General features: G+C 40.6%; 1 protein-coding gene across 4 annotated transcripts in view; it reads left to right on the forward strand.

Moving 5' to 3' along the window:
• The first annotated feature begins 12860 nt into the window (after positions 1-12860).
• The window catches only part of UBR2 (ubiquitin protein ligase E3 component n-recognin 2), a 114559-nt gene continuing 111991 nt past the window's right edge, over positions 12861-15428 (forward strand). For all 4 annotated transcript variants that reach the window (XR_015554133.1, XM_004424146.3, XM_014782707.2 and 1 more), the window contains exon 1: positions 12861-13240. Coding sequence is in view for 3 of the 4 variants with exons in the window: in XM_004424146.3 (XP_004424203.1) it covers positions 13163-13240 (78 nt within the window). In the remaining variant the exon portion in view is untranslated. The remainder of the gene's footprint in view (positions 13241-15428) is intronic.

Consider the following 15428-nt stretch of genomic DNA (forward strand, 5'->3'; position numbering starts at 1 on the left):
TTACAAAGGGGCCAGCCCAGTGGTGTGGTGGTTAACTTCGCGCACTCTGCTTTGGTGGCCGGGGTTTGCGGGTTCAGATCCCTGGAGCAGACCTACACGCTGCTCATCAAGCCATGCTGTGGTGGAGTCCCATATACAAAATAGAGGAAGATTGGCATAAATGTTAGCCCAGGGCCAATCTTGCTCACAAAAAAAAAAAAAAAAAAAAGATTTTAAAATCAAAAATAAAGAAAAGTTACAAGAACTTTACAATAAACATCATATAATTACCACCTAAATTCTATGTATAATGTTTTACTATACTTACTCTATCACAAATCTATCCATCTATCCCTTCCTCTAACTATCCATCAGTTCATCTTATTTTTTTGATGCCTTTCAGATAGAGCAAATTGCAGATGTCAGTACATCTCCTACCAACTACTTCAATATGCATATCATTAATAAGATATTAATATTTTTCACAATTCCCGCCTTTTTTTCATTTGAGGTAAAGTTTATACACAATGAAATGTAAAAATCTTAAGTGTAGGCTGTATACTTTTCAATCATCTCTTCATATGACAATGCGTTTATGATATTTTTCTCTGGAGAGAATAGGGAGATAATTCAGTCTTTTCTTGAGCATGGCTAATTAAAATTTGATTTCATTATTGACAGTAGAGATGTATAAAATAGCGACTTTACATTTACATAGTACTGTTTATAATATTGCTACAGGTTTAAGCAGAGTTCTGATAAATTCTACTTATGTTTCCCACCAAAAAAGAAAAACTGTACAGTGCATTAATTGTAATTTTAATTGTATGTGTTGCATTATCCAGTATATTCCTGATAGGAGAAAACTGAGTTGCTGAGAACTGAATCCATTACATTACTTACAATTTTCTACATCTGATGAATGGAAAATATTTTTCCACAGAGTGGCTTCTGGCTCCTTACATCTAGACCTAGTTTCTCCACCCCTGCTCACCGACTTCTGCTGCCAGGCACCACAGGATGTGTTCATGTCTTGTTATAACCTCTGACCCTGCACCTTCATTTTACAACCCAGGGTGAGTTAGCACAGCGGGAGGTAGGAACGTTCCTGAAGCAATTCTTACTGGGACGGCTGGCAATAACCTAACTTTATACAGATGTGACTGCAAACTCCGTAAATAAGTCCAACTAAATCTAAACTAAATGGTTCTCCAACTTACTTCCCCTTGGTCGGATCTCAAAACTGCCATGTGAGAGAAAGTGTAACAGACGGAAAGGGACGGTGAGTTTAGCCAATCACAGTTAGATTATCTCACTGTGCAAATTTTGCAAAGCTCATGACTGTGGACACATTGCTAAGGCGAACGAGGGCTCCTGGGGCTTAGGCTTCACCTGCTTCCTGGGAAACCCACTGGGGGCTTTAGGCTAATGGGGCAACCAGTCCATTTGGATGAGGTCAGAAAACCCCAGGAGAGATTTCTACAAGGTAAAATTTATAGACAACTGGCTGTGTCTCAGTATGAGAGATTCAGACGATTGGTGGAGAATTGGAGGTTGCACATTCTGGTGTGTTCAGAGAAAACTATGGAAATGAAAAGAATAAGACAATTATTAATCCATGGAAAACAAAAAGTTGCTCAGGAGGAGAAAAGTCATCATAATTTACTGTGTGGCTCAGCTATAAATAACTTTTATTGGCATAATAATGTAAACTCTGAAAATTTACCTGTCTAAAGGACAACAAAACTATATTAGGAGGAAGAGGAAGGATATCTGTATGTGGTGGGGGCAGGGGCTGAAAGAGAGTGAAATCCTCATCTTTCATAACAGGAAGTGCATAAATGATGCCTTAAATGGAAAAAAAATCAAGAAGTAATACAAATGTGGGGCAGGCCAGCAGGCATATTTTGAGATATGGAAGCAGCTAAAATAATTCAAAGTGACTGCCTGTGAGAAGATAGAAATGGGGGGAAAGAGACTAGGGATTGCTCTACTTTTTTTTCTCTCTTTTTAAACAAACTTTGTAGAACTATATAGCTCTTGAAATTTGCACGTGAACAATTTTGACAAAAATTAAAAATTAAAAAACACCCATATCCTGTAATTTGAGGATTCTAGCTCTAACATTTTATCTGTCCCACACATACCCTCACATATGTGCATAATGACATTTTTACAAGGTTATTTATTGCAGTATGATCTGTAAGAACAAAGATTGGAAAGAATTTAAACATCATCAATAAAAGATTGTTAAATAAAGGAAAGTAAATCCATTGGAATACTAGGTAGCCTATTTTTAAAATGAGGCAACTCTCTGTACACTGATATGACAGAATCTCCTAAATGAAAAAGCAAAAGGCAGAAAATGTGACTACATGCTACCATTGGCATAAAAAATATACTTGTATTGTACAGAAATTCTCTAGGAGAACACACAATAGAAACAGTAGCTGTTTCCAGGAGACGGAGTTTGATGGCTCATGGAAGGGGTAGGGAGGTGACTTACTTTTCATTACTATACCCTTTCATACTTTTAACATTGCAGACCATGTGAAAACATTAGCTATTTTTTTTTAATTTTATTTATTTATTTTTTCCCCCAAAGCCCCAGTAGAGAGTTGTATGTCATAGTTGCACATCCTTCTAGTTGCTGTATGTGGGACGCGGCCTCAGCATGGCCAGAGAAGCGGTGCGTCGGTGCGCGCCCGGGATCCGAACCCGGGCCGCCAGCAGCGGAGCGTGCACACTTAACCGCTAAGCCACGGGGCCGGCCCACATTAGCTATTTAAAAAATAAAATTTTAATTAAAAAACTTTGATACAAAATGGAAAAGCCATAGAATTAATCAAATGAACACAACAACAAGGCAGATGTATATTTGCTAATTAATAATTGTATTAGTTAGGGTTCTCCAGAGAAATACAACCAACATATATAATCAGAGAGATTTATTGTAAGGAATTAGCTCTCGTGATTGTGGGGGCTAGCAAGTCCAAAAAATGTGGGGCAGGTCAACAGGCTGGAAACTCAGGCAGGATTTCTGTTACAGTCTTGAAGCAGAATTTCTTATTCTCCAGGAAACCTCAGTTTTTGCTCTTACAGCCTTCAACTGATTGGATGAGGTCCACCAATATTATCGAGGGCAATCTCCTTTATACTTCAAGTCAACTGACTGTAAATGTTAATCAAATCTGCAAAATACTTTCACAGCAATATCTATCCTAGTGTTTGACCAAACAAGTGGGCACCATAGCCCAGCCAAGTTAACATGTAAAATTAACCATCACAGTAACTACGCATTAAAGTCTAGTTGCAAAAAATAGAAACCACTATGCAGGTTTTTTAAGTAAATAGGTATTTGATAGAAGAAAGTAGATGCTCACAAGTTAGTAGAAGGGGTAGAAGAGCAGTTTTAGGATGAGCATCCAGGAGAGTGACTGTGGAATTACTGAATTAAAGAACACACCTCCACAGCTGCAACTCAAGAATCTGGAAGTTGCTGCCACTGTCACAATAATTGCCTATTAACACTCCAGAAACTGTAGACTGGATCCTGCTGTAGATCATCTCCATCAACTCAACATCTCCACGACGACGCTTGATATCCGAACAGCCATAGGAACAGAAAAATAGCGTCCAACTGATTTCCAACGTCTAAATCTCATCAGAGCACATGTAATCGGTGGAATTTAACTTGTTTCCAGAACCCTAGTTGCAAAGGAGGGTGGGTATGTAGTGTTTAGCTTACCACACTTTGTAGTGCATGAAAGCATACCTGGAGATGAAATTGACTCTGCAAGCCAAACCACAGCATTTGCCACAGTAACTAAACTTGTGAATGGTGGTTTCTGAGAGGCTGGTATAATAGTACCCATGCCTGGCAGCGTTAAGCCCTTGTCCTTTTCAGGCTGGGTGTCATTAGTTTACTAATGCCTTGGCAAAGCCAGACAGACACCAGATCCTTTCTTTCATTTGGCCTCATATAATGACCATGTGCAATAATTTACATGCTTTAAAGAGTATATTGCACCTGTCAAAGAAAAAAATATTCATGAGCCTTGTTAAAGATGGTAAGGAAGACTTTATTCAAAAGGGGGTACTACAGTGAGATTTTGCAGTAGCGGAGAGAGGTCGGGTTCAACTCTGAATATAACAAGGACAAATAGAGATTTATAGCCAAGGAGCAGGTGGGGTCAGTGGATGGAAAGCTACTAAGAGGAAACATCAAGACTAGGGGGAGTCTTGCTGGATCAACTCAACAGGATTGTTGCTGAAGGCAGGCCAGGGTGATAAGATGTCAAGGATGGGGGATGGGGAATTTGATCAAATATCAAGGTGATCACACCAAGGGTAGGAGATTCTTGCTAAACTGACTCAGCAGGATTCTTGCTAAAACTAGAATAAGCCAGCCAAGGACGGCACCCAAAGCCTAGTCGGAAAGAGGCTCAGAGGAGCCTGACTAGAGGTAGGTCAAGGAGGGAGTCTTGGTCACACCCCTCCATACCCAATGGACAGAAATCACGGGGGAGGGGATGGAATTGCTGGTTGGACAATTCTGCCTCACAGTATCACATTGCCACGTGACAATCCTTCCCACATCTGGAAAAAAGATGGCCTTGGTAAGCTGACTTTAGAGAACAGAAAATCACAAGATTCCCAGCATTCCGTTCCCAGGAGATAATTTACATCAGTGACAATAGATACAGAAAATACGAGATATTCGTCAAAATCTCTATTTGTTTGTTTATATAACGTTTTCATTTGTTTACTTTTTTATTGCCTGAGGACATTTTTTTTTTCCTGAGGACCTTTTATATACCAGCTGCTTTATAACATTCCTAGTAGAGACTAGAGGAAACCTACTCTCTACACTAAACAAGACAAAAAAGTTGCAGTTGGCTGTCATCACCATTCATTACCTCAGTATGAAAGAGGGAGGCAGAAAACCTTGTCCCCAAGAAAAGCAGAGCGTGTATCCACAGACTTAACCATAGGTGGACCTGTCTTGGTGTGACCCTCCTAAGATAGAAGATCTCAGTTTAGTCTTTTGAAACAATTCAAGGACAAAAGTTCTCAATCTTTCACCTATGGCTTTTAAGAAGGGCCAATTAATTATTTTAGGATCTGTCAAGGAAAAGGGAGACTGGGTTTTGGCCTATGATACATGAGGTTGGTTATTTTAATTATGAAAAAAATAATTAATTTCCCTAAAAATGGGTACATAGGGGGAGCAAGATGGCATGGAAAGAATATGAGTCTTGGAGTTGGAGAGACCTGAGTTCAAATGCCGACTCTGCTACTAATCTAACTATGCGACTGAATTGATTAGCTATTTGTGCATATAAAACCACCTCCAAACTCAGAGGCTTGAAACAATAATCAGTTCACAATTCTGCAGGTCAGCAATTTAGGCCAGTTCTCCTGGTCTCCCTGGACTCCCCCAGGTACCCACAGGTCAGCTAGGCGGCTCTGCTTCCGGGAGTTGGCTGTTTGTTAATCCATGTACCTCCATTCTGCTCCATATGTTCTCCCATCCTCCAGCAGACCAGCCCTAACTTGTTCTCACGCGGAAAGGAGAGGTCCGAGAGAGGGTAGAAGTGTACAAGACCACATCTAGGGATCTAGGCTTGAAACTGGTATACTGTCGCTTCCACAACATTCTGTTCTCTAAAGCGAGTCACAAGGCCAGCCCAGAGTCAAAGGATGGGAAAGTAGACTCCACTCAAAGACTGGCAGAGTCACATTGCAAAGAGAGTAGGTACAGGAAGGCCATGAATGAGGGCCATAAAACTGTAATCAATATACCACTGTGACCTTGGGCAAGTTGCCTTATCTTTATGAGCCTCAGTTTCATCACACTGTAACTGAAAATAATAACACATATCTGAAAGGGTTTTAGTAAACAATAGGAATAATATACCTGTTACTATTACTAGTGAGTATAGCATTTATTAGTTTATCTGAAAACTTTTTGCCCTAAAGCTGTAGCTTTCTTATTGTTCTTGATTCATTCCAAGTCTCTTTCTGCCTTAGGGCCTTCACACTCGCTATTTCCTCTATCTAGAATGATTTTGTCCCAGATCTTCATGTGACTAGCTCTTTCTTTTCACTCAGGCTCAGCTCAGTTCTCTCCTCCTCAGATGTGTCTCCCTGACCAACCTACTTACTGTTCCTTCTGGCCATCTTCACCTTCACCATTCATAAATTTTCTATTTATTTTCTTCTAACATTTGTCAATATCTGAAATGATACAATGTATTTATTTGCTTACTTTTTTATTGCCTATTTCTCCCACTAAAATACAAGTTCCTTGAAAGCAGTAACCTTGCCTGTTGTATTCACTGATGTATATCCCTAGTAATAAGAATTGGCACTTGGAGGTCAATAAAATATTTGTTGAATTAATTACTCAACTAATTTATAGTTGAATAGATAAATAGAAATGGCACTAGGTTAGGCTCTGAAGGAATGGCACATAGATTGGTTACTTTTGTAGGGGGAGAAATAGGAGATCAGGTGAAGATTTCGAGTTTAGGGTCATATCTAGGCCCAGTGGAAAGCCCTGAGCAGAGAGAAGGCCCTGGGTGCCTGGGAGTGATAGGTAGCCTCCCAAATGGGCCTTTGTCACAGTCCTGTCCACTCTGAGACTCATTTTGCTCCTTTGGCCTATTCACTAGTTACATTATTCTTTTTGATCTAGTAAATTCTCCTGCAGGAATTTGTCTTTTGGCTATAGTTAAAGAGAGTTTGCCAATCTATAGGAAGAAGGAATTTCATTCAATATTATTTTAATCACACAAAGAGTCAATGAGTTCATCAATAAGGTTAAATACATTATGATGCATTCATATCATGGAATACTATGCAGCCATGAAAAATAATGAAGCATTTTAGGTCAAAAACTCAATGTGGATTTCTGGTTCATTCATGCATTTAATAAATATTTATTGAGCACCTAATATGTTCCAGATACTGTTCTAGAACATGACTACGTGCATAAAAACAGGGTCCCTGCCTTCACTGAACTCACACTTTAGTTATTCTGGCTATATGACAAACTTTATTACCTAAACCACCACCACTCCCAACACAAATACCTAGAAATGTTGGATAAATATATAATAACTATTATCTTAAATGTATATTTTAAAGATTGACACATCCAGTGCTACTCTGATTCTTGAGCCTTTGGGTTTTTTCTTTCTAGAAGTTTGTCGGATTCTCTCTTTGTTCCTGATGTTCTAAAATTTCCTGATGATTTGCCATGACGTCACTACATTTAAAACAATTGTTCTAGGCACTGGTTGGGATCCCTCAGTCTAGAATCTCATGTCTTTCAGTTCCTGGAAATTTTCTTGAAAATTTTCCAGGATAATTTATACTTATCCACTTTTGTTGTTGTTGTTCTCTCTTTCTAGAACTCCTATTATTCAGCCTTTTTATATTTTAAATTTCTAAGAGCGTTTTTTTTTGTCCTGAATGTGTCTTTTCCCCAGTCTCCTGTTCTTCTTTCATGGGTGTAAAATCTTCTCTTCTCCCGAAGAATTCCAATAACGTTTCTATAAGTTCCTTTCAACTCTCTGACTTGTTTCTGTTTCCTCCTTTCTCATATTTTTTAGTCTCTCTTTTACAGACTTTGCTCAAATATCTGTGCACAATTGCTAATCTGCTCATATTTAAGAATGGGTCACTAAAAAGATAATTGGAGGGGCCGCCAGGTGGCTTAGCGGTTAAGTGCGCGCGCTCCGCTACTGGCAGCCTGGGTTCAGATCCCGGCGCGCACCGACACACCACCTCTCCAGCCATGCTAAGGCGGCATCCCACATACAGCAACTAGAAGGATGTGCAACTATGACGTACAATTATCTACTGGGGCCTTGGGGAGAAAAAGGGGAAAAAAAGGAGGAGGATTGGCAATAGATGTTAGCTCAGGGCCAGTCTTCCTCAGCAAAAAGAGGAGGATTGGCATGGATGTTAGCTCAGGGCTGATCTTCCTCACACACACACAAAAAAAAGATAATTGAAATTTCATTGCACATGGATGAGGTGACCTGACTGTACCATTTTCTTGGGGTCTCTTACGGACTAAATTGTGTTCCTCTCCCCAAAATTCATAAGTTGAAGCCCTAACACCCAATGTGACTAAATTTGGAGATAGAGTGCTTAAGGAGGTAATTAAAGTTAAATGAGGTCATAAAGGTAGGACCTTAAGCCCTTATGAATATGACTGGTATCTTTATAAGAAGAGGAAGAGACACCAGAGACCTCTATCTCTCCACACACACACAGAGGAAAGGCCATGGGAGGACACAGCCAGAGGTTAGTTGTCTGCAAGCCAAGAGAGAGGCTTCACCAGAAACCAACCCTGCTGGCACTTTGATCTTGGACTTCCAGACTCCAGAAGTGTGAGAAAATAAATTTCTGTTATTTAAGCCATGTAGTCTGTGGTATTGTGTTATGGCAGCCCCAGCAGTCTAATATAGGGTCCCACTCCTCTGCCAGATTTTCTTTCTTTTGAGCTGATCAGTCTCTCTGGAGAAGATTCTCTCAAACTTCTGCATGGAACGGAGGTATAAGCCAGCCACTGGTGTTTTCAGAGCTGGGGGGGGTGGTGGGGAATGCACTGGAGTCAACCTATTGGGTGTATAGACTTGAATTAACACCCTAGTATTCAATACAGTGTCCCTGTACTTAGCTGTGCCTGGTGTCTCCCAGTCCAAAGACCCTCAGGTGTGCCTCTCTAGAGGATAAACCTCCAGTCTTCTTTCAAGGTGGGAGATGGGGTGATCTAACTTCTTGCTATACAGACTTTCAAAAATATTCTTGCTTTTAGCATCATCTTTGTCCACTTTCAGAGTAACATGGTGCTTCAAATTTCTAAGTCTCTCAGAGTTCTGCATATGAATAAGATTGTTTCTGGGTGGCGGTACTGCTGGCTTAGGTTTCAGCATTCTCTGATTGCTAAGTCAGTTACTTCTCGTCCATTTGCTTTCCACTTTCCAAAATTTTGGTGCTGTCATCTCCACTCCTATTCTGTCTTTCCTTTTTCCTCTTTGCTGTCATGAGGTATTCAATATGCTATGTCTAACTGGAAATTGGGGCTTAAGTTTTAATGCCCACATGAAGACATAAGACAAGACCATGGGTCCAAGAAACATGAATTGAAACTGAGATCTCCACATAAAGCCAAGGCTTTCAAAGGAATGTAACATCAGTGAAAGGATAGACTAGAAAAAAACTCACTGACTGGCAGAGGGAAATGACAAGGAAGCTTTTAACCTTGACTCTGGGTAGGAAAATAACTCTCCTTTAAGAATTTACAAACAGAGACAATGGCACACAATTGAATTAATACTATTAGGGAACCCCCAAGCCAAGAAACTGACCCAAAAAATTGGTCCTGGGTATATGATACTCCTAGAATGCCTGGTCCTGAGTATAAGATGTTCCTAGAATGCCTCACCTTGCAGAAGCAAATGGAAAACTATTTTGAAAGTACATGCTCTTAACACAGGCCTCTCAAGATTCCCATAGCTAATGCTAAGTAAAGATGATCTCAAAATTCATAATTACAAAGCACAAAGCAAACAATCATTTAAATGAGGATTAGCACACACACAGAAAGTAAAATTAGATTCTCAAGATCTTTATAAGTACAACAACCTATTGAACACTACTGAATAAGGATATTTAAAAGTATTAAAGATATAAAACAAAGATTTAGAACCATAAATAAATAAGAAGACATTATGAAAGGAGAACAGAAATCTTTGTAAGTGAATTAAATATAATTTCTAGTAATGAGAAATGAAGTCATTGAAAATAAAAAGTCAGTAGATAGTGAAATATCAGATTAGACACAGCTGAAGAGAGAATTTGCACACTAGAAGATATATTCAGAATGCAGTACAGAAAGTTAAAAGCTGGAAAAATGAAAAAGAGATGAAAAGTCATGGAGAATAGAAAAGGAAGTCAAACAGAAGTTCCAGAAGGAGGAAATAGAGAGAATGCAAGAAAGGTAATATTTGAAGAAATAAAGGGTTTGAAGAGTTATTTGACCATGGACCCCAGTTCACAAAGCAAATGTCACCAAGTACCAAGAATCTATATAGTATAGACCATGTTCTCTGCCCACAATAGGATATGACAAAAGAAAATAATGTCATACACATTTGAAAATTTTAAAACATACTACATGGATCAAAGAAGAAATCATAATAAAATTAGAAGATATTTAGAAATGAATTATAACTAATAAAATAAATGAAAATAATAAATAATGAAATAATGAAAACACTACATACCAAAATTTGTGGAATGTGGTTAAAGCAATATGTAATGGAAATGTATTGCCTTGATAAATCCGTGAGTCTTAAAGGTAGCCCCCAGGTCAGCAGAATGACCCAGGAACTTAACAGAAATGCAATTTTCAGTCTCCGGCCAAAACATATTGAATCAGAAATTCTGAGGGTGGGGTCCAGAAATCTGTATTTTATCAAGACCTCCAGGTGATTCTGATGGATGCGCCAGTTTGAGAACCACTGCCCTACATGTACATATTGAAAAAAAGAGAAAGATTAATAGCAAACATCCAACTCAAGAATTTAGAAAAAGAACGTTAAAATCAACCCAAAAGTAATAGAAGGAAGAAGATAATAATGTTAAGAGCAGAAATTTTCTTTACAATCTATTTTAATGGCTTTAATTCTATGTTAGGACCCTTAAAGAGGCATTATCTTTGCTTCTAGGTGGTAACAATCCTGATTTTCTTCCAGGTTGACTCTGACTAGGGAGTGCATCAGTGGAAGGAAGTCGGGCAAAGAAGAAAGCAACATGTAGAAGAACATTTCAAGATATCTCATTCTAGATATCTATGCAGATACATGCATACATTTTTTTCTGGATAGAATCATAACAAAGTATTAAAAATGATTTTCTTTGGGAAGAAGGACTTGGAGTAAGAGGGGTAGTTTTCATTTTTCCTTTGAAAAATATTCCTAGTGAGCTTGAATTTCTAATCTTATACATATGTTACTTTTATTTTTAAAAGTAATAAGGCTTATACGGACTGTGAGGTTATGGGTAATTTTTATTTCCTTAAAAAATACTTTGGGGCCAGTCCTGTGGCTTAGTGGTTAAGTGCACCCACTCTGTTACTGGCTGCTGGGGTTCGGATCCTGGGCGCGCACCGACGCACTGCTTCTTCGGCCATGCTGAGGCCATGTCCCGCATACAGCAACTAGAAGGATGTGCAACTATGACATACAGCTATCTACTGGGGCTTTGGGGGAAAAAAAAAGGAGGAGGATTGGCAATAGATGTTAGCTCAGAGCTGGTCTTCCTCAGCAAAAAGAGGAGGATTAGCACGGATGTTAGCTCAGGGCTGATCTTCCTCACACACACACAAAAAAACAACTTTGTTAATATTATAGTACAGATCTTCCTCAACTACAAACCCATTGTAAATTGAAAATATCGTAAGTCAAAAATGCATTTAATACCTCTAACCTACCCAACATCATAGCTTAATCGTCTACCTGGTCTACCTTAAATGTGCTCAGAACACTAACATTAGCCAACAGCTGGGCAAAACCATCTAACGCAGAGCCTATTTTATAATAAAGTGTTGAATAGCTCATGTAATTGATTGAATACTGTACACTGTACTGAAAGTGAAAAACAGAATGGTTGTATGGGTACAGAATGGTTGTAAGTGTATCGGTTGTTCACCATCGTGATTGCGTGGCTGACTGGGAGCTGCTGCTCACCGCCGTTGCCCAGCATCACGAGAGAGTATCAACCAGCATATGGCTAGCCTGGGACAAGATCAAAATTCAAATTTGAAGTATAATTTCAGTTTCCACTGAATGCATATCCCTTTGACAGTATCAGCAAAGTAGAAAAAGTATAAATCGAACCATTGTAAGTCAGGGACCATCTGTATTGTTAACAACAGTAACAACAACAAAAACATGTCCCAAACCTGGATTGGGTCAGAACTGGTTTTGTGTTTTTTTTCGCCTCACATGATTCACAATCTCCCTCTGGGAATAAAGTAGCATGCTTGGTAAACTGTGTAAGCAATTTTCTGATAAACTCTAAGGGAATTGAAGACTTGTTCTAAGAAACCCACTCACCCAATTGTCAGTCAAGAGCCTAATTACCTCTAACCAAACATAATTTTCTTTTGTATCTAATCTAACAATGATTATCTTTCTATAAAATGTCCCTATCAGGAGTAAATCTTTGAATTGGCTTGCTAGACTCCTTTTCCTTTGCAGCAAGATTTGTAATCAATTTTGTTAAGTGGTCATAACTAAATCACTTAGAAATGTTTTCTTTAACAGCATTTAAACATATTTTAAAACCTTTAAAAACCTGGATTATGTTCACCTCGGTTACTAATCTAACGGATGAGGGAATGGTGGATGACAGGGCCATAGAACTATAGGAATAGAATGTAATTCATTCGTTCCTTTGACAAGTGTTTGAGTGGCAAGCTCATATGCCAAGCTTTGACAAGTGCTTGATTGTCTACCACTTGCCCGGCACTGTTCTGGGATCTGGGGATACAAAAATGAACAAACGGGATTGGGAAAATAAAACTACAGTTCCCACAATATCTTGCTCTTCTGCCTCTTCCCAGGTGGGCGATTCTTTCCACTAGTCTCTTCCCAGGATTCTAGTTGTGCAAAAAAAGCCCCGCCCGCTTATCTGCCCTTTGCCTGTTCCCTTATTAAGAGATGGACTACAACTCCCACAATGCCGTCGTGGGGCACCCTATAAGAGCCCCACCTTCTTCCCGGCAGTGTCAAGGACGACTACAGTTCCCAGAATGCCCGGCTTCCTCTCTTGGGTGTTATTGCCCCTTTCCCGGTGCGGGACGCGGTAGTAGCGAGCGAGAGTGCCAGGCCAGGGGCCCTCTGTGTCCTTCCCCGGGGCAGGGACGGGGCAGTGACTTGACTCTTGGGCGCTGAGCCGGTAGGGAGCGCAGGAGGCCGCCGTCCCTCCTGTCCGGCTCCGCTCACGCTACTCTCCGTCTTCTCCACCTGCAGCCGCCTGGACGACTGCGGACCGACTGCCTGGGGCAGGGGTGGCGGTCTCGGCCGCCGGGGCTGTGGCGAGGCCGCGGCCCTCGGGGCGGCGGTAGCGGCGTCAGCGCTGGGGAGGAGGAGGAGAGAAGATGGCGTCGGAGCTGGAGCTCGAGATGCAGGCCATCGACCGGAGTTTGCTGGAATGTTCGGCCGAGGAGACCGCGGGGGTGAGTGTCGGGACCCGGGCGAGGACGTCCGGCCCTCGCTGGCGGCGCCCCGGGGGAGGAAGCGACTCCTGGAAATCCCGTAGCGGCCGGGCTCTCTGCCTCATGGCCCGGGAGGCCACCGATCCGGCCCGTCCCCTGCCCTCTTTATCCTCACAGAGCCCTCCGAGCTGCTCTGTGCACCAGCCATCTCTACACTCCCTTTCTGCCCGGGAGAACCCACAGCTCTTCCATTAGCCCTTCTTCCCCGACACTCCCGTTAAGTCCCCAACACAAGGGCCTTTCCCCTTTTTGACAGCCCTTGGGAGAGGGGAGGGACAGACGTTTTCTTGTTTTTTGGGTGTAATCGCCCTACTTTATTCTCCTGACTCCTTTTTCTGAGATAAGTGAAGCATTGCCTCCTCCACCGAAACATGCTACCTTAACAGACTCCCTACTTTGTTTCTGGGACTGCCCGAGGCACCGAAGGCTGCAGACGACACTGTTCTCCCTCTTCCCCCCTTCAGTGCGTTTTTGCACCGATTTGGTCAGTCGACAGCGCTGATGAATATGCGGAAAGTGGTGTCTCGACATGTTTACTGAGTGTGAGAAAGTAGTCGTGGAAGCTGGGAGATTAAAAAAATAATTTTTCTAGGAGTTGGGGATAGTTGGATGGAGAGCAAACGTTATATAACTTTGAAAGAGCCGCTTTCAACAAATAGAAGCTAATAATGTCAGGTTCGGTCACAGCATAAGTGGGAGCAGTTATGCCCCAAACTTAAACCATTCAAACCCAGTATTGCACTGAAACTGTTTTATGAGTAGAATGCTCGTATGGGTAGCAAAGTTGTAAAATGATTGATTTAATAAACTCGGTGGCATCTTTCCTCGAGAAGGACAGGGAACACCCCTTGGAACAGATTGTCCAGAATGATTATGAATGGACCAAAACAACTTGGGCCTTTAGAGGCCTCCAATTTAAAAAGCTACTAGGAAGGGAATGACCTTTGAACAAAAGTCAACAATCTGAATGTTCCGAACACAATTTTAGTGTGTCACCACAGGGCACTGAACACAAGTGCACTGTGGGGCACTTGATCAGTGAGGAGTTATTTTGGATGAATTGATGAGGACACTAAAGTCAGAGTAGAAATAAATGAAAGAAGCAGAGGTGAAAAGTTTAAAGTATGTTGTTGAATGATGTGTCTTTGCTTGTTGGTTTGTTTTTTAAACCAACTTGTTTAGTCTAGGTCTGTTTTTATTTACTTTCTGCTTAATATTGCAACAGCCCAAGTTTTTTTTAGCCCCCATCTGCCTTTCATTTATCAGAGATTTGAAAAAGAAAATGAAAGCAGTGTTACAAGGAAACAGGAAAATGATAGTACTGGCAGCTATTGTGTATCCATGTCACCCTATCAACATCCATTTTAACATCCAATCTGTTATTTGCCTCAAAGTAATTTTTTTTCTCCCACCGAATTTTGTCTCTTGGCCCCGTGATACAGGCTACGTGCTCTGTTTTTCCAGTTCTGATAGTACAAGCTTCAAGTGATGAGAGCTTCTCCAACTTGTTGAGGTTCCTGAGGAAACCAGTTATACAACCGGTGCTGGAGACCAACGCTCTTAGTTCTTGTGCAGTGCAATTCTCAAGCAGATGCACTGGGAGAAATTAAGGGAAATGCAATCAGAATTTATTGATTTGGACTTAATTTGAGTTTGTGAAGATCACAATCTGAGCTACATTTTACTTTTGCTCTGTTTACTTTTAAGTGGCTTTCTGAACAATAAGATGAAAAAAATGTCTGAAGGGCAACAAAATTTCTTAGAGAAAATGCAAACTAATATTAATATATAGGAATCTTCTGGCTGTGTAACCTGGCCTTACTTTGTGAGGGGTTTATTGTCTGGATTTAGTTAAAACAGCATAACAGTTAAAACTGTTCTTTCAGCTTAGGCTCCAGCACAGCCCTTGATCACAAATTAAAATGAATAGGTCAAGTTTTCTCAAAAGTAAATTTTAGAAAGGGTAAACAAGTAAAGAAAGCAGTTATTGCGGCCCTTTGACCTCTGTCACTGGTAATTTGTTGGGATCACATCCATTTAAAAGTCCTTAATAAGCACTAGTGTCATCTTTCCCACACTTTGTTTACACACTGCTTTTCTTATTTCAGTTATAAGGAGGAAGGACTTTTTGAGATCCCATCTATTCTTT

The sequence above is a fragment of the Ceratotherium simum genome, chromosome 13, assembly GCF_057802395.1.
Source record: "Ceratotherium simum simum isolate JZ-2026a chromosome 13, ASM5780239v1, whole genome shotgun sequence".
Lineage (NCBI taxonomy): Eukaryota > Metazoa > Chordata > Mammalia > Perissodactyla > Rhinocerotidae > Ceratotherium > Ceratotherium simum.